This window comes from Equus quagga, chromosome 14 (genome assembly GCF_021613505.1).
Source record: "Equus quagga isolate Etosha38 chromosome 14, UCLA_HA_Equagga_1.0, whole genome shotgun sequence".
NCBI classification, from domain to species: domain Eukaryota; kingdom Metazoa; phylum Chordata; class Mammalia; order Perissodactyla; family Equidae; genus Equus; species Equus quagga.
In genome coordinates this window covers 85,814,964-85,835,522 of record NC_060280.1, presented here as the reverse complement: position 1 = coordinate 85,835,522, position 20,559 = coordinate 85,814,964, and the positions used below count along the sequence as shown (strand labels likewise).

At 42.3% G+C, this 20,559-nt stretch overlaps 1 protein-coding gene across 2 annotated transcripts; it reads right to left on the bottom strand.

The window, feature by feature from the left end:
* Positions 1 to 5,274: 5,274 nt before the first annotated feature.
* LOC124252024 (zinc finger protein 564-like) lies at positions 5,275 to 20,204 on the bottom strand. 2 transcript variants are annotated; one of them, XM_046685102.1, is made up of 4 exons: positions 19,853 to 20,204; positions 8,775 to 8,901; positions 8,511 to 8,571; positions 5,275 to 8,132 (listed from the first exon to the last, which is right to left on the bottom strand). In XM_046685102.1, the coding sequence occupies exons 1-4, from the start codon at positions 19,853 to 19,855 to the stop codon at positions 6,989 to 6,991; spliced, it is 1,335 nt and encodes a 444-aa protein (XP_046541058.1). In that variant the 5' UTR covers positions 19,856 to 20,204; the 3' UTR covers positions 5,275 to 6,988. The 2 variants fall into 2 exon arrangements, with proteins under 2 accessions (XP_046541058.1, XP_046541059.1); XM_046685103.1 differs by having other exon boundaries at positions 20,060 to 20,204.
* Positions 20,205 to 20,559: the final 355 nt, after the last annotated feature.

Sequence of the window (20,559 nt, the reverse complement as noted above, 5' to 3'; positions counted from 1 at the left end):
TATTTCAAAAGAAAATGACTTCTGAGTATTCAGAATGGTTACCTTAAGAAAATGTTTCTGACATGAAAATATTTGTGTCTCATGGGAAATATACGGAGAGACTCCTTCTCACACTGGTTTAATCACTGTCTGTGGTCAGAATGCACCCCTTACTTGTGGTTACACTATTTAACCCATGTATACTGAGACATCAGAAAACTGGTCTTCATCTAATAATCATCTCCCTGATTGGTGAGTCTATGATACTAGAGAGTAATGTTCATTCTGACAATGTTGGAATCACTACATGACAGACATCCTCTCTCTACAGGATGCACAGATACCCTTTCTGACCATTTCCTCTCCCAATTCCCTGAGGAAACTGTCACCTTTGATATCACCTGAGTCAAACAGCCCCACCCAAGTCCACCTGAACTTCAGCAATAACTTCACCACACCCAGGGACAGAGAGGCCATCTGACACATGGAAACTGAGGGGCAGAGCCAAAGAACCATAAGTGATCTCAATGAAGAGAGAAAAGAGCCCAGTTTGCAACCAGTGCTTATCATACCAGGGGGAACACTGCTGGGCAGTAGCCTCACTCATCAGTCACCCGTCCAATGTAGGAAGAAAAGTTATGTGTATATTCAGCATCAAGCACTAAGAGATGCCCAGGGTTGTAAGAGAGGTACAAGGTCCATTAAATACCTTTTCCAAGAGCCCAGCGTTTTGTGTTTTAATAAATGTGCTGATATTATCAATTTCTAGAGTGTCTTGGAGAATCCTCACATTTTGGTTTCAGGAGTTTCTGTACGATAGCACGAGTAATTTTTCTGTTTCTACCGTAGTCTGAGCATAGCAAGTGCCCCAACGGAGGTGAGGGACACTACAGTGTCTATTCACCACCAGCTGTAGGGACCCCTTCCTCAGCCTGGAAAGTATGTCCTTCGATTATATTACCAGTGACTTGTTTTTTCACATTACCTTCTTTGTCAGTCACCAAGTTAGCCACAGCGGAGGAGGGAAGTCTCTTGAATTTTGCGTAAAACTTTAGTTTGGAGGCCTCCAAATGGTTTTGTATTTTGTGGGATCAGAGGGCCAAGGTTAATACCATCAGGTCTGAGGTGTTGGTATGTGTCTCAGAAATTTGGGTCCATTTATCACCCTAAGCAATGACATGAGCTGCTGCAAGTTAAGGTTTAATATGTGCAGAGTGAAGAGTGACCTGGTTTGTGCCTGAGTGTTGGGAGGCATGATATTCCCGGTGTCCTGTATACCATAAGGGCCACCTTAGCTAAGGAGTTGTTAGTGTTGGGATGAGACAGCTAGTGGTTGGTAATGACAAAGGATCTGTAAAAATATACACGAGCTCAATTCTTGTACAGGAAATTTTCTATTGTTAGCATGATTGTCTGTAGTTTGACTAATCGATCTCATGCTTGGGTCCAATCTTTGATTAAAGATAGCCTGTTTGATCTAGGAAAAGAATGCAGCATCTCTGCAGTGGACCCCTTCAGGTGTCATGGCAGCACACTCTCTATAAAGTATATGAACATGCTGGCTACTCTGTGCTCCCAGGTGACTCCCCAAGTGGCCATTGTGCCTGAAAAGGAAGTGACTTCCTCCACATGGATTCTATCAATGAGAGGAGAGGGGAACACACTTCCTCCTCTAAGTAGGATATGCCAGAAGCACCAATTTTGGCTCCACCCTGTAAGTACCCACATTTCTTCAATGAAACGTCCTCTGATTAGCAAGCCTGAGGGGTCCTGCATTCATGGCCCAAGGCAACAGAAGTTGTTTGCAGTGGAAGAGGGTCAACTCCGTCCCTGGAAGAGCTTCTATTTACAAAAAATTCTGTCAGTTCCCAGCAGTGGCTTCTCTAATGGTGTGCAGCACTAGACAAGAATAATTTCAGTGCAAGAATGCCTCGGGCAACTTATGTCCACTGTGAGAGGTTTAGAGACTCTGGATGCATAACAGGAGGCTACTACAGCCTTTATGGGAAAGGAGCGTGTGAAGGGAGACGCTAACGGAGGGACGGCTATCTCAAAAAAGTTCTAGAGCCCTTTGGTTCCCAATTAAATTCAGTCAATTTCTAAGTGTTGTATGAATAAGTAAACAAGCAGATCTGATAAATATGGGATGTTGTGGTCACTGTGGCTGACAGAATGTGCCCATGACATGGGTTCTATCACTGCTTCTGTCACCCTCTCAGCTCACAGGCCCTTCATGTTGCCTCAGAGAAATTTTCCAGAGTGGGACATGCATAGATTTGTAAAGATGTTTCCCAGGAAGCAGGCACAGAGTAGTCTTGATGTGGGAAGTGAACAGCTGGAAGTGGTCCATTCACGGCAATGAGAAAAAATGATGCTGATGCATATGAATGAGGATGTCCCCAGGCAGATCCCTCCTGGACACACTTTTATGTTTTAGAAGCACAGTATTTCTACAGATGTGTCCACAGAACCTGATTTAAACTCAAAGATTCTGGGAGCCCTCTCACTTCACTCCTGTTATGAGTATGAGCTGAGGGCAGGTGCAACCCTAGGGGGTGTTTTCTCAATGAAGACAGGGTTGCAAGAAAGTCCTGTTGAGGTCTGAGTCCTTCTTGCCCAGTCCCTCAATTCTTCCTAAGAAGGATCCATAGTGGTGGAAAGAAGATTTGAGCACATAAAAATCAACATTCAAGAGAGCTTTACATTTTCCTAGCATATGAGAGCAGTTATATTATTCATTTCCCAGTAATTATGTACATAACATGTATATAAAATATTTTAAGTGCACTCATGAGTTTTCTCAAATGTATAGAAATTCTGCCATTAAAAGTTGAAAAACAGGGGCCAGCTCCGTGGCCGAGTGGTTAAGTTTGCACGCTCTGCTGCGGTGGCCCAGGGTTCAGATCCTGGGCGTGGACATGGCACCGCTTGTCAGGCCACATTGAGGCGGTGTCCCATATCCCACAATTAGAAGGACCTACAACTAAGATATACAACTATGTACTGGAGGGATTTGGGGAGAAAAAGCAGAAAAAGAAAAAAAAAAGGAAGAAGATAGGCAACAGTTGTTAGCTCAGATGCCAATCTTTAAAAAAAAAAAAAGATGAAAAACACACTATCACTCTAAAAGAAAGCTCCTGTGGTCCCCATTTGAATGAAACCCCTCCAATACATAAGTTAACACTAAAAAGTACCATGGAAAACATTCCATTTCCTTCACTGTTTTAAACCTTGACGCTGTGACTACTGTTTCCCACCTTTCCACAGCATGTGCTGGACATCTAAGCACATGGAAAGGAAACCTGTGATCAGCTGCCTGGGCTCTGGGGCTTTGTAGATCATTGAAATTAAAGACTTCCAGCCACTCCTGTGATGAAAAGAGGTTGAAAATTTCCCATTTCTCCTTTTATACTTAATTAGGGTATTACTTAAAATAATATCCCTGCAGCTCACCTCAATTATTCCTGAGATGATCACCTCTAAACAACAGCAATGACATCCTCACTCACTCCTGCCCTCATAGAAAAGACAGATACACCTCAGCCTCCCTATTAACGCAATGTTATTTTTTACTTTCCTTCTTATCTCTAACTTATACACAAAGATTTACCACTTGTTAATCATCTCTCTTTTCCCACAAATATATAAGCACCAGGACTATAAAAACTCATTTGTTTCAAGCACTATACCCAAATCCAACCGTGTCTTATTTCTGCTAAGTTGGGTACATTGACTCTACAGTGCATGTCATGTGAGGGAAGTTGAAACATGAGCACCAACAGAATAGTCTCTGAGAAAGAAAAGCTTGATTGGCATAGTGGTCCTGTCTCTCTCCCTTGCTAGGTTTGTATTGTCTCACAATTTACCTAGACTCAAAGGCCTCAGCTAAGTCAAAAAGGAAACATTAAAAATACTATATAGGGTCCCGCCCAGTGGCACAGCAGTTAAGTGTGCATGTTCTGCTTCTCGGCAGCCCGGGGTTCACCTGTTCGGATCCCAGTGTGGACATGGCACCGCTTGGCACGCCATGCTATGGTAGGCATCCCACATATAAAGTAGAGGAAGATGGGCACAGATGTTAGCTCAGGGCTAATCTTCCTCAAAAAAAAATAATATATATATATATATAGGGGCCGGCCCAGTGGAGTTGTACTTAAGTGTGCGGCTCTACTTCAGCAGCCCGTGGTTCAGAGGTTTGGATCCCGGGTGTGGACCTACACACCACTTATCAATCCATGCTGTGGTGGCATCCGACATACAAGAGAGGAAGATTGGCACAGAGGTTAGCTCAGCAACAACCTTCCTCACCAAAAAATATATATGTATTATGTAGTATACTAAGAAGTGAATTTATGTATTTTACCTGAGGTGCTTTATAGTAAACAGTGTCTAATACACCACAGGAAATACGCCAGTGTTTTGATAATAAGTAGGAAAGGCAAAGCTGTTCCAGACGACCGGGAGCTGGCAGCATCCACTGCAAGGCCAAGTCTTACCCTGCTGAAGAGACAAATGTCACACACCTCCTTCATTAAATGAACACAGTCACCAAGAAAACACTAAAATATTTTGTAACCACACCAGTAAAAATGGTAAAAGATAAAATTCCAAATGATAAAAATGATTAATATTTCCTTCTTCTTCCTAAAATGATAGACTGGGACTGCTTATAAATTAACTTTAACTCCACTAGAGTGTTTTTGCCTTCTAGAAAACAATGATTAGGTTTACTAATGATAAAATGTTTACCAGAGATAGAATTAAGTTGACCTCCTCACAGCATTCAATACAGAAAACAACTTGCTTCCTTGAATAACAACCAAATCCACAAACATAGGCCAAAATCTTGTAAGCAGTCCTTCGAGCAGCCTGTTACTGTTACAGCTCACAGTCCTCTGTGGTCTGTGGTCATTCTTACTAGAATTCCTTACACCCCTCTCTATGAGTATGAGTGCAATCCTACAGGTCAGTGGCAAGAGGACCCTGAGAAAAAGATGATTTTTAAGTTTTGGGTTAAGAATGAATGAGAAATTAGTTTCATGACAAAAATTGCAACTATAGAAAATAAAAAATAAAGTTAACCTGAGGAAAGAATACTTGAATTTATATGCAAAGGAAAAAATTAAATCATAATACAAGATGATTAAATGAAGAAAATTGCAAAGTATGTCTGAAAATCCATAACTAAAATGGATTTTAATATATTCTGAGAAAATAATAACAATAAAATTTATTAGCATATGATGGATTAGAAAAGAGTTGATAAAACACGTCAATGAAACAACTACAGATGTGTTCATTTCACAAGGAGATACAGTTTTAATGACATACAATCAAACATTATTGAAAACATATTGAGGGAATATGTTCAGCTACAAGTAACAGGAAACACAGTCTTCCTGATATGAGAAAGGCAACTGTTTTCACATGAAAGAACTGGGTCAAGGCAGCTGATGCACAATGCAGAAGAGAAACAAACTCCTATGTCCTTTTTGTGCCCCATTGTAGATGTCATGGTGAATCAGGAAAACAAGCTCACTAGCACTATTAACAGTATAAGGTGTTTCCTATACAAATTTGACCTATTTCAGATACCATCTAGAGAAGAGGAGAATCAGAGAATACTCACAAGCAAAAAAGTCTCAATTAGTTTCCTGGTGGACACAAGAGGTCTCACAGAATTATTCTAACTCTAATGGATATTTGGTGTGAAAATTGTGAAAACATCAGTGGAAAATACACCTCTGAGTAAATGGAAATCAAACAGTTGGTGGTGATTTTCAAGATACTCTTGACTAGAATAGCGAAGAATCCAGAGAATGGGATGTAAGATGGTGTCCCCAAAGCTCCTATGTAACTGTCTGTCTCCTTGTATGGTGGCTCCAGAATCTGCCTAATGCCTTGTTTGCTTCTGCCTTCCAAATCTCATGCAAGTGAGGCTATTGGGGAATTCCAACATGGAACCATAAAGGGGGTGGATTCTTAAAGATTTAGTTCTTTATTTTACCCTCACTGACAGGGGTGATGTGTCCAGCTCTAGATTTTGTTGCCCTATCACAGGCCTCGACTGAATTCAGTCTCTTCACCAGATAACACTCAGAAGGAAGGAGAAAGAGCAAAGAACCACATTTGAAAATAAGAATTAACAGAAAAGTATACTCTTTGATAAACTTCCCATACATAAAAATTTATTCAACTATTTAATAGTATGGAAAATGAAAACAGGATCCTATACTCACCACCCCCAAAAAAGGAGCTTTCTCTAAGAAATGTACAATACATACAACAGATTAGGCATATTCTGGAACTGTAATACAATGCCAATAAAAAAATCCTGACAACTACAAACTACCATTTTTCAATGGCCCCTTAACACAGAACAATTAAAACATCTTAAAACAATTAAAGAGAAAATATTATTAACTGATTTAAGAAAAGAGCACCACATATTAATCTTTATGTAGTATTGATGAAGGATGACTTTCAGAATTTTCTCACCTCAATATTCATTTCTGAAATGTATTAATAGAACTCTACAATCCAATGTTGCACTTTAAGAAAGAAGCTTGGTAAACACAATATATTTACAACTTTTATAACAACTCTTTCATGTTGAAAGTTTTCTAGAACATCATATACAAATTAATTTCCATCAAGTTTTCTCATATGACTTACATTTATTATTTCTTTTTGGCGGGAGTTTCACATAGAAGGATGTAGGCCAATTGAAGTGTTTCCCATGATGTTTACATTCAAGAGGGTTTTATCAAGTGAGTCCTTTCATGCCTTCAGAAAGAGGTGGGATGACAAGAGCCTTTCCTACATTCTTTACATGATTTTTCCTCTAGTGTGCATTCTCACATATCTTCAAAAGTTTTCATGAGAAATAAATAAAGGCTTCCCCGTTTTACTGACATTCATAGTATTTCTCTCCATCGTGACTTCATTCATGTCTTGGAAACGAACTGGGAAAACTAAATGCTTTGTGACTTTTGTACATTCGTAGTTTCTATCTAGTATGCTTTCTTTCATGTTTTTGGAGAGAACTGGAAGAAGCAAATGCTCTACTGTATCTTTTAAACTCATAAGGTTTCACTCCAGCATGAGTTCTTTCATGTTTTCGAAGAGAACTGGAAGAAGTGAATGCTTTATTGCATTTATTACATTCATAGGGTTTCTCTCCGGTGTGATTTCTTTCATGTAGTCGAAGAGAACTGCAAGAACTGAATGCTTTACTGCATTTTTTACATTCATAGGGTTTCTCTCCAGTATGAGTTCTTCCGTGTTTTTGAAGAGAACAGGAAGAAGTGAATGCTTTAGTGCATTTTTTACATTCATAGGGTTTCTCTCCAGTGTGAGTTCTTTCATGCTTTCGAAGAGAATAGGAAAAACGGAAGGATTTACCACATATTTTACATTCAAATGGTTTCTCTCCAGTATGAATTCTTTCATGTATTCGAAATGCACTGGGAGAAATGAATGCTTTATTGCAGTCCTTGCATTTGTACGGTCCATCTCCAGTGTGAGAGATCATGTGTGATCGAAGGCTCGAGGGAGTTTTAAAGGCTTTCCCACATTCCTTACACTCATAGGGCTTCTCTCCAGTATGAATTCTTTCATGTACTTGAACACTGCAAGAAAAACTGAAGGCTTTACCACATATTTTACATTCATAAGGTTTCTCTCCAGTATGAGTTCTTTCATGTATTTGAACATTACTGGGAAAACTGAAGGCTTTACCACATATTTTACATTCAAAGGGTTTCTTTCCAGTATGAATTCTTTCATGCTTTTGGAGCGAACTGGGAGAAATGAATGCCTTACTGCAAGTTTTACATTCATAGGGTTTCTCTCCAGTATGAGTTCTTTCATGTATTCGAAGAGAACTGGGAAAAGTGAAGGCTTTCCCACATTCCTTACATTTATATGGCTTCTCTCCATAGTTTTGATACTCATATGGTTTGTAGTCAGTGTGACGTCTAATGTGCCTGTTAAGTGATGAATGATGCATGAAGACTTTTCCACATACACTGCACTCACATGGTTTTGCTCCTGTAGTTTTCTTGTTCAGATTCAGATTTGGAATAAGGCTGAAGTTTTCTCTACATTGACTATGCTCTTCATTTTCACAGAGTCTAACTACTATATGACTTCTGTAAAAAATTGGAAGCACATTATTAATGCTTTCTTCATTAATGATTTTATATATGTATTACAATTTACAGGAAAAGTTTAGGCTTTCTGTCTTGTCTGAATGCTCAGAAATTGAATATACTGAATGCTCTGCAAGAGGACTTCACCTTTGTTAGTATCCAAACAGTGATATTCAAATATAGGGTTTACTAATACATTTCCAAGTGAACTCTTTTATAAAAACTGAACCTCTAAATCACATTTCAGAAAGTTTATTTGGTGAAATCTTCTAAGAATAGCTAAATTTGAAGCAAGAATTGTTTTGCTTCTTTTTAAAATTTCATAAAATACCAGGATTCTCAGAAGAGACACTGCCATCTATTGTGAGTGTGACTCACCTTAGTTTTCTCCCCTGGTTTTTGTACTCATCTTCAATATCATGATGTTCCCATGTTTTTGCTGAAACAAAGACCCAGAAAATTGATTCCAAAGTATTAGAAATTGTAAAAAACAATCAGATTCTAAGTCCATAATGAGCTATGACCATTCCTAGTTTATTTACCTACATCTCCTGTTTTCACATTCTACATCTTGGAACCATGTTGAAGGCCAGAAACACTTGTTCTCTCATTGATGCAGTGAAGGAATGTCCTCGTTCTTACCTACTGAGGCCAGGTGCCTGAAGGTTTCCCACATCACGTCTCTGTAGAGTTTCTTCTGCGAAGGATCCAGTATAGCCCACTCCTCTGGGGTGAAGCTCACAGCCACGTCCTCAATGGCCACTGAGTCCTAAAACACCACAAATGTGTGTAGAGTAGGATGCATGAGCCTGACAGCAGTGAGGACCTATAGTCCATTTGTATGAATGTTACATATGGTTCTGTCATCTCCTAACATTTATTCTATGACATCATCATAAAAAACTCATCATTTTCCTGCACATACTTCACCATCAATTTAACAGCATCAACACATGGAAATTATTTACACGTTTTTACTTGATCACATTACACGTTATTTCTCTCTAATGGCAGGGTGCAGAGCATGTTTGGAAATGAAAGAAATACTATACACATGAACCAAATATTATCCTTTTAAAACTGATTATTCCTTGTTAGAAAAATTCTTTCTTTGTCTTTCCTATTACCCACCAGTTACTGCACTCCATGAGGTGTTAAATCTGCATGAGGTTTGAATGGATAAAAGCATAGTGAAGAACTGGAAGCTTTTTTTTTTTCTGGTCCCATCATCAAAGAGAAGTCCAAGAGGCCTGTAGAAATCAAACTTTTAACAAAGCCCAGCTGGCCACATTGTCCTAAAGTACTCCAGGCCATCATTACAAGTAAGCAGGTGCAGCTGGCTAAATGTAAATACACTTGTGGGGAAGCACTGCTTTTCACTTGTGCAATATTTATCAGACTCTGCTCTTCCTTTCCCTCTTTGATTTGATGGGACTAGGAGGTTACTCGGAACTTAGAGCACAGACACAAGGGAGAAGTCATGACACCACTGACCAAAGAAATCCCTAAATTCATGTGCCTCAAGGCTACTTCTCACCAATTTTTAGAACACACAGTGAGATAATAATGTGCCATAAGAGCTCTTTCAGGTCAAACAATAACAGTGTACTCTGGGTCATCCTGGCCTTGAGGGGGAGGTTTATAGATGCAGATTGCAGATTGTTCACAATGGTTTGATGGTAAATCTGCCCATGATTATAACATATGTGAAGGATTCAACTGTCCTTTCCTCCAAAAGAACATAAAACCTCCATTCTCCAACTTCAAGAGGAGGTGTTTCCCGACCAGCCACTCTAAATGATGCCTTGCCGACTTCTGATCCTGCACTTAAGACTCTTAGAAGCTGCCACTCTTGATCTCACAAGAAGAAAATGGACAAACTTCACACGAACAACCCTTCTTAGATCCAGGAGATCCTGGAGGTCACAAGGAAAGCTAGTGTCTCCACAATTAGGAAAGAGAAAAAAAGATGGCATTTTGAAATATGCCCCAAATATTCTGTTCTTAATAAGGCCTGTACTAAACAGAAAACCTATTTCACCAGAGTCTAATGCAAAGACACAAAGAACAAAAAAGAACCTAGTATTTATGAACCAGTTAAAACTAATCATAGCTGGCAAACTGTTCATTTAGGAAGCTCAGAGGACACTAAACTTGATAAAAAACAAGGGTATCACATTCAAACTACAGAAAATCAGAGACAAGAGAATATATTAGGAAATTACAGAGAAGAAACACATCTTAGGTATAAAGAAACAAAGATTTGAAGTAAATTGGACTTGTTTCCAAAAACCACACAAGCCAGAACAGAGTAGAGTGAAATATTTAGTTGTGAAAGTTAAAAAAACACTCTCCTGGAATTCTTTGTAAAGGATAATTATCCTTCAAAAATAAAGGAGAAATAAGGACTTCTTGAGACAAAAGTTGAGGAAATTTGTCACGATTATACCTACTTTGAATGAAATCCTCAAAAATTTAACAGAAAGACTGTAAATGATAAAAGTAGAGCATTATAAAAAGTAAAAATGAAGGTGAAATATCATTTACATTTCTTATAATTAATGTAATAAATGACACTTTAAAATAATATTAGCAACAATGTGTTTGGTAATGCAAAACTTATGGACAAATGAAATAAGTGACAGTACTGTGATGAGGGACAAGGAAGGGGAAATTGGGAATAGTGTGTTAAGAGCTACTTGCACAAATGAAGTGGTATAGTGTTATTTGGCAAAGGAGATGGCTTAGTTGTAAATGTATGCTGAAAACTGAAGGGCAACCACTACAAAATGTTTTTCAAAAAATGTGTAACTGACATGATAAGGAGAACAAAAGGATCTGAGTAAATGTTCAATATCAGCCAGAGAAGACAGAAGAAATGGTAGAAGACAAAAAGAAAAGAGCAACAAGGGTAGAAATGAAAAACAGGAAAAGGTTTGGTAAATATTAATCCAGCTGTATCAATAACCACTTTAATCCTCAATGGTCTCAATACAATTGAAAGACACAGTAATATCAGATATCAAAAAAGGGAATTATATGTTGTCTACAAGAAACCCACTTTACGTATAAAGACACAGATAGATGAAGGGTAAAGGGATGGAGAAAAGACCATGCCAACACTAATCAAAAGAAAGCTGCTATAGGTATATGAATTATAGACAATACAGAATTGAAACCAAGGAAAATTCAGAGATAGAGGGGGCATCAGACACTGATAAAGAGGTCTATGCTCCAAGAAGGCACAACAGCAATCCTTCATGTGTACCTGTGTAACAAGAGAGGAGCAAAATATATGAGGCTAGAACTGAGAGAATGACAAGAGAAACAGATGAATCTAGCACTATCGCTGAAGAATTCAACACCTCTTATCATGAATTATAATCTCCATTAGGCAAGAAATAAGGAAGGATGGAGGTGAACTGACCAGCACTGTGAAACAAACGGATTTCTTTGTAATCTACAGAATACTTCATGCAACAGCAGAAAATATATTCATCTCAAGTTCAAATGGAACATTCACCAAGACCAACCACATTTTGGATCCCCCATGAGTCCTTCCTACAACTCGTACAGCCAGTGCAGATCACTGCATGACAGAGGCTATGGCAGAGCCATCAGGGACTGTTAGAGCAGGTGACAATCGATCTGGAATACTGCAGTAGCTAGAAGGGATATTCATGTAGGTGTCGTGCATCATCCCACCCACCTGCCCCAGCAGCTCGCCTGACTGGACAGTCCACAAGGCCCCACTCCCTTATGCCTTTGTGACAGTGGGTGGGTGGCTGCATGGTTCAGAGGAACCAGCCTATGCTGGTGGCTGAAACCTGACTCAACTGGCACCTTTGCATTTAAAGAGAACTTTTTCCAGGACTAGGGCTGCCTGTATGGTTTTAGCCAACTCTTTGGAAACTCAAGGGCACCACTGCGCACTGGGATCTCCTGATTGAGTTTCCAAATGGAGCAAGTACAGAAATTGAGGACGGTCCAGGCCAGGCCACACTGACACAAGAGGGTCTTATGTCCACTAGGTGTTAAGGGCTTGGCATAAGGCTGCGAGGCCAATTATGGAATAGTGACCCTTGTTTAGAAATGCAGACACTTGAATGTGACCTCACCATCCGTAATGAAGAGTCAGGCTCCATTTTAATCGGTGATCCTTGCTGGAGATGAGCCTTCCGCCCATCCCTCCCCACCCCACTCATGTGGTACTCAAGACAAAGAATCCCAGAGCTCTTGGCTCTGGTGGGAAGTTTGCATCTCACAGCCCTAGCCTGGGAGCAAGGACTCTTCTCAGTCTAACCACAGGGTGTCACATGTGCTCATTAAAGTCTTAGGTGTACATTTTACACTGGAAGGAAATTTATTTGAGATCAATTTGCCATGTCCCTGGAGACATTTTGAATCTCAACCACTATAATATCCAGATCTAAGGCAACTGATTCCTATTTTCACTGTTATAAGCAAATCAGTTAATCGCTATGTGAATGTTAGATGCACCTGGAAACTCTTCCCCCACCCCCAGCTTTATCAAGGGATAACTGAACAACACAATTGTCTGTATTTAAGGATTACAATATGATGATTTGATATAGGTATAAAGTGTGTACACTTGAAATTGGCTAAGAAAGCAGATTAAGCCTTCTCACCACATACACACACACAAAAGTGAACACCCAGGACCAGAATTGATAGGACATATGGTAATTTTAGAGGTTTTTTGCTTTTGTTTTTGTTTTTTGAGGAAGATTAGCCCTGAGCTAACATCTGCTGCCAATCTTCCTTTGTTTGCTGAGGAAGACTGGCCCTGAGATAACATCCGTGTCCATCTTCGTCTACTGTATATGTGGGACGCCTACCACAGCATGACGTGCCAAGTGGTGCCATGTCCGCACCCAGGATCCGAACCTGCAAACCCTAGGCCACCAAAGCGGAATGTGTGCACTTAACCACTGTGCCACCAGGCCAGCCCAATTTTTTTTAGGTTTTATATCTGAGAACTTCCCAGACCTTTTTCCAAAGTAACTATACCATTTTATATTCTCACCACCCACGTATGAGCGTTCAAATTTCTAAATATATCGTCAACAAAACTTGTTATTATGTCAATTCCTGACTCTAGCCATCCTACTGATGGTGAAGTGGTATCTCACTGGGATTTTGATCTGCATTTGCTTGATGACTAACAATGTTCAGCATCTTTACATATGCTTTTGACCATTTCTCTACTTTTCTTGGAAAATAATGTATTCAGATCCTTTGCCATATTTAAATAGAGTTATTTGACTTTTTATAACTAAGTTTTCAGAGGTCCTTAGGAATTTTTGATACAAGTTCTTTATCAGATAGACAATTTGCAAAATTTTCCTCCATTCTGTGGGTTGTGTTTTTACTCTCTTGCCTTAAAAATTTTATTTTTAATTGTGGTAATAAACCAAAAGCATAAAATTTACATTTTCACCATTTTGTAAGTGTATAGTTCAGTTGTAGCACGTCAGAATTTGCTTTCTTTTTAAAGCTGAATAATACACTATTGTATGTATATGCCCAAATTTTTCAATCCATTCATCTGTCAACAGGTACTTGGGTTACTTCCACCTTTTGGCTATTATGAATAATGCTAATGTAAACACAAGGGGACAAATAGCTGTTTAAGTCCCTGCTTTCAATTCTACTTCAATTCTCAAAAGCAGAATTGCTAGTTCAGACGGTAATTCAGTTTGTACTTTCTGGAAGAATCGCCATGTTGTATTCCATACCATCAACGATTTCCAGCGATAGTCCACAAAGGTTCCAAAGGGTGTTTTCACTCTCTTGATGGTGTTCTTTGAAGCACAAAAGTGATTAATTTGATGAAGTCCAAATTACCTTTTTTTTTTTTTTCCTGTTTTTGCTCTTGGTCTCTTATTTAAGAATCTTTGCCAAATCAAAGGTGATGAATTTTTCCCTATATTTTATCAAACTGTGTTATCATTTACTCTTATGTTTAGGTTTTTATCCTTTCTGGTAAATTATTGTATGTGGTGTCACGTAATGATAAAACCTCTTTCTTTTGCATATGGCAACATTCCCAGGATATGACCCAAGAAACCTGGTGTCAATTCAAAGACAGAGGCCAGGAGCCCTCTCACTTTCTCACCAATTGTCAAATGGCATGAGAGCAGACCTAGAGGGAGTTTTCTAACTTCTGACTAGGTACCAGTGGCCTATGTCCTCCTTCCCCATCCTTCCTCGTTTCCAAAGAAGGAACCCAAGGTGGTAGAAGCAAGTGTTGCACATGTAGCAATCACAGTTAAGGAAAACTGCACACCTGTACAAGTGAAACTGCACAACGATGTAAACTATTATGAACTCAATAAAATAAATAAATAAGAGGGCCATTCAAGATTAAAAAAAAAAACCAGCACTGGGAATAATCATCCCTTCACTAACTAGGTTTTCTATAGTTTTCAGTCCTTCAGGGCCCTGTGAAATTGACATTGGGCCATTTTAACTACTAGATTTGTGGGGCAAAGTCCCTGGGGTCCCAACTTGTCAAGCCAATTTGTAAGCGGCAAAGACTTCCTTTAACTCTAATTCTTGCTCATCGGATCAGAGCTTCCCAGCTCACTATGGGATATTTTAGGACAACGGGTACTAGGAGCACAAGGAATTTAGGCAAAACCACAGTTCTGATGGGAAAAGAGTGAAACATTTGTCCTATTTGTCCTCTATATTATATTCATTAACACCCCTAAGATCATCAGGGGCACCTTCCTTAAATTTAGTGGAATCCCAAGTATTACTATAATTTGACACATATTGATCAACTGCTTGAATGGTTCTGAATTAGTGCATTACATCAGAGAGCAAAATTAATTCAGAACCGATGTTGTAGAGGCCCAAAAGTCAAGCAGTGTACCTCTATCTGTTTTGATATGTAAACTCTTTTAGTATATTCTGGATTCCCAATTGGGTCAAATTGTGGACCTTTGTTTCAGTATTTTATCTACTGTTTCCTTCCTCCTGAACTTTCCCGTTTTGTTTTCTTCCTCATGGATACACTGCAGGAGAGGGAGTGCCTCCCTACCCTGCTATTTATAAATTTTTTCCACCCAAGAGCCTCAAAACAGTGCCATCAGGGTTAGGAGCCTCCCCCATGACAACTGGTTGCTTTATAGAGTTTAAACTCTGGGCTTAAGTCAGGTTTGAACTAATCCCTTGTGCCAGAGAGGTGCCATGAGTGTGTCCCCTATAACCCTCTAGGTCAGGATCTTTGTGGCAGTAGAGGCAGCAGCAGAGGTACTGAAGGGGCCTGGGGAGCCCTCTGGTGTTAGGAGTGTGGACTCACCCCGCCACCCACTCCCTGCCTTTCCCCATCTCTTCCCTTTTTTTAAAATGACAGCTCTTTCAGGAGTGACCATCTGACGGACCCACCTCTGGCAAAGTGTATAGTCCCTGTCTACCACCTGTCAAATAAAAATGGCAAGTAATAGGGGCTGACCCCACGGCCGAGTGGTTAAGTTCGCGCGCTCCGCTGCAGGCGGCCCAGTGTTTCGTTGGTTCGAGTCCTGGGCGCGGACACGGCACTGCTCATCAAACCATGCTGAGGCAGCGTCCCACATGCCACAAGTAGAAGGACCCACAACGAAGAATATACAACTATGTACTGGGGGGCTTTGGGGAGAAAAAGGAAAAAAATAAAATCTTAAAAAAAAAAAAAGCAAGTAATAGGATATATTGGAATATATGAGGAAGCCATTTTGGTGTAAACCTAATTCAGCCTGACCTTGTCTTTCCAAAAGGGCCTGACCGAGGCCATTGAGCATGCCTTGTATATCTGCTTTAGAGATTCCCTATGGCAAGAGCAAAAGACCCTTGAGATAAAGGTGCAACTTCCCTCCCCCTCCCAACATTGGCGTCTCCTTAAGGATTAAGCAGCTTTCCTTAGGCTAGAAACTGATTGCTGCGCTCACCTGTGACCGCCGAGCTCAAGACAATAGACTTGCCTCCTGCTACACCCACGAAGATAGCAGACCCCACTACCTGCTGTGTCCATCAAGCGCTGTGCAGACAGGGCAATCTTGTGACTGTTGTGGGAGGGACATTTCAATCATATGTGAAACACCCTCTTTGAGGGTATATAACCACCCTATGTACCCCCACTTCTTTGGAGTGCTCTGATCCTTTGTGGAAAGACTCTCCCGGGTTATAATCCTAAGATTTAAGCTCAGAATAAACTCACCCAAATTTTCATTTATAGATTGGTTATGGATTATTTTCGTCGACACACCCTATCCCTGGGGTATGTCAGGCTACCAGCTTTTGTCACAGTTTCACTCTGACACACAGATAAATCCTTGCAAAGACACTGACTCAGGACTCATTTAAGGAGGCCCCAATCCCACAGTCCTGCTCCCAAATGCCTATAAATTCTTGAAACTGCCCACTCTGCTCAGCTGAACCTAGAACTGAGGTTGGTGGGTCAACAATGCAACACGGGGCAGCACAGATCACCGCACGAGCTTCCCAGCAAACAGCAGCCCACAGTGCATGTCACCACCAGGCAGCAGAGCAGGGGAGCAAGTCAGAGCAAGGGAAGACAGACCCACGGGTGGGGTCATGTCTGGACATGCTGCTCAGGGCACCAACTGTTATGGTCCCTGCAGAGGGGTGGTTCCCTTGTTGAGAGTCACGCCAGGGTGGCGCGCACACACACACACACACAAGGTAGGAACACACACATAACAGAGGTCTGAGGGGAGGGCAGGGCCAGCCTCTCAAGCAGCTCTCACAGGGCTCAGAAAGCAAGGAATGGAGCCTGGCCTGGGGCTTCACTTGGCCTGGGGGTGGGGCCGGGGCAAGAGCTCTGCACACAGGCAGGGGCTGGGGTGGTGGGAATCTCCTGCCTGCTCTAGAGGAGAGAGCACCCAGGCTTCCTCCTCAGCTTGTCCAGGTAGGGGCACAAGGGGAGGAGGGTGGGTGAGACCTAAGCTGTGAGCAGTCACCCAAAAATGTGGAGTCTGACTGCTCCTTACAAGGACAAAGTGGGTAAGAAAAATATATATTCTCGATGGATTTATACAAAGACACGAACAGGAGGCTCAAAAACGATCAAAACTGTATATTTGGGGGTGGCTGGAGTAAAAGTGCCGGAGGAGACTAGGACATGTCCACAGCAAGTCATCGTAAGTAAGACTTTGCTGTCTTACAGATTTATTTCAAATAAACAGAGATATTTATATTCTTTAATTTTAACTCTTGTACATAGGAAACCATTGTAAGATTTAATTCCTTTAAACACTAATAGATACAAAAGCGTAAACCATGCAAAATAAACTTTTCACATCTCTGAGTAACAGGACACGCTGCACCCTGGTCCGTCCTTCCCCTAGACCTCACACTCGGGATATCTGCAGGGACGAATGGCATAATATAAGGCAATCAGGTTTTGTGCTTAAACCCTTAAATGTATTGGATTTTCAAAGATTTACATCAGTTTTTAGAAGTTTCCCTCACATCAATTAAAATAGCACTTCAATTGTTTTAGCCTTTCAAATTTTTATGTTCTCTGCAGACATGCACATAGAAAAACTGATCTAAAATGAAAACATTTGCTTGCTTTCCTCACATCCTCTCTCTCAATCAACTTACAGTCTCAGGGCCCGAGTGCTAAGGGAAACCAGAGCCAAAGGGCTGCACTAGTCCATCGATAAAGGAATCCAAGGGAAGAAACACAAACACTGGAATCAGCTCAGATGAGCAGGCTGCTTCCCACAGGACAGAAGGAAAGCCATGGTCAGAAGGTTCCGAGTTCCTGACTCTCCTGGTGGAGACAGAGCCCTGGAGGGGGTCAGTCCCTGGAGAAGGAGGGGAGGGCACCTGAGCAGCCACAGGAAGGAGCTCTGGGAGCCCCACACACCCTCCTCTCCCCAGGGAACAGCGCACATGCTCCCTCTCTCAGGCTCCATTCTCACAGTGAGGAAACTCAGCTGGATCCAGTTTAAGGTTCTAACCCAAATGGACCCCACATTAATGGGCCCTAATCCAGGACACAGAGCTCCTGACTCTCACAGACTTTCTCAGTGTAAACAAATCACTCTCTGAGTGCAGCTACACTGTGGATGCAAAACTCCAATTACGTCTAGAAACAGGCCCAAGGAAACCAGTGACAACCTCAGAAAGGGCGTCACTCCCCACCCCATCAGCACGTGCACCCCCAGCTTTCCAGGGCTCTGCAGCTCCTCTCAGGATAAAGGCTCCTTCCATGGGGGTGTGAGCAGTAGGACACCTGCAGGGGAGGCTCCCCAGGAAGAGCAACTGGGCCTTCAAGGCCTTCCCTCTGCAGGCCCAAGGGCCTTAGCTTAGATTCACTGCCCTCAGGCCTCTGCCCCCACTGGAGTTTTTTGGACCACCAGCAATATTTTAAATACACGAAACCCAGGGTTTGAGGCAATCCAGCTGAAACAGTCAAACCAGTCTTTATGTGGAAATGAGGGAAGAAAATTGTATGGCAATCTGCTAGCTCAAAAGGAAATCCCACAAGAATGTATTGCATTCTGGAAACAAAAATGATGCTAATATAGTATTACTTCCATGACAGTAAATTTTTAAATAAACTATTAATTCTACTTCACACTTCAGGTCTGCAAGTCTAAGCCCTGGAAATCCATTTGAACTCCCCCAAAATAAAAGAACAGACCTCAGAATATTACTGCCCTGGATGGGAGGAAAAGAAGGAAAGAAGAATCTAGTACATCCAGTGTAAAACTAGAATGTCTTATTTTTTCTGAAATTCACCTCTTCCTTCTTTGGAAATATTTTATATCATGTTTCAAGTCATGTTGATTAAGTTTACTTTTATTCATTGGAAAACTGAGACTAAAATAAAGTGAATAAAGCTTTTAAAGGTGACTAATTCAGGTAGGGACAGTGCTGACAGGACAGATCATCCAGGAAACTTTCCCAAGAGGAACCTGCACCCAGAGGACTTCCCACAGGATGTCTGCGCCCAGGAAGATCCTGGGGAGACGCCCCAGGATTTCACATAACGTACTTCCAGGTGGTTAGAGGCTGCTTTTCACTCATGTAAAATATCCACACACACAAAATAAATCTTTTTAAAACAGCCATTCATTGACTGTGAGAAAATGATAATTAAAATATTGCGTCTGTTTCAAATACAACAAGGACAAATAGTTGATAGTAATGCTGTGAATCAGAGGCAGGACGCTGGCATCTGGGAATTTGGGGAGCGACTGGAAATTCAGGCATTTGTTGTCAGCTCGAGGAAGACCTAGACTGGCGGACACGGTCGTGGATTGAGCTCTGCTCCCCAAATCCATGGAAAGTTCAAGAGAAAAGGGTTTCTCCTGGGGAGAAAGGAGGCCCTGGGGACCCCAAAACCGCAGCCCCTCCGCGCACGGACCCCGGAGACCGAAGCCCGACTGTCCTGCGGGCCCTCCCGCGGGCCCCGCACCGTCTGGGACACGCGGGGCTGCGGGCGCACAGCGGCCCAGAGACGCTCCGGCCCAAGTCGCCGCGCGCAGGGACCACAGGACGCCCGCGGCCCGGCTGCCGGCCCCGCCCCCACGCTGCGGCCGGAGGGGCCTGAGGGCCGAGCGGCGCCACCGCGGACTCGGGGCCGCAGACCCCGGAGGGGACCGCGGGAGGCCGGGCCCGCCCCGCCGCTTCCCACCAGCCGCTCCTCCCGCGTCCTCACCCCGGGGCCGCACACTCACCATTTCTAGGGCTCCTGGGTCCCCTGAGTCCTTCCTAGGACCCCCACGGCCAGTGCAGGTCACAGCGGGATAGAGGCTGCGGCAGAGCCACCAGGACCGTTAACAGCAGGAGACAAACCACCCGGAGCAGGGCAGAAGCGAGAAGGAGAGTCCACTTTGGGCCAGACACTCTTCCCCCAAATCCTGACTCCAGGCCCCAAGTCTCACCATTTCTACGTTTCCTGCGTCCCCTGGAGTCCTTCTTGCAACTCCTAAGGTCGGTACCGGTTACAACTGGACAGAACAGGCGGCAGAAGCACATAAAGCCCTTTACTGGCGGAGAGACGGGGACCCCAGCGCTGCTTGAGCAGCAACTTCCGGGGGGGGGGGGGGGTCGGCGCTTCGCCCCACCCACCTGCCCCGGCGCCGCCTCTGATTGGACAGTTCGCAAGACTCGCCCCCTTGTGTCTGAGTGACAGCCCCTGAGTTTAGGTGTCTGAGCAGAATGCCAGCCAGACCTCGTCCTCTGCAGGGATATTTGCATTGAAAGGTAGTGTTGGGAGGGGACTCCTGGAACTGCGATCCTTCTTTACAAACACACAACTGAAAGTCACCTCACCACATGCAATGATTACTCTCTCTCTCTGTTGATCTTTGTTGACAACTGGTGTCTGACAAAGTTTTGCCAAAAAGGTACACAGGCGCAGATACTGTGACCAGGGAGTGTA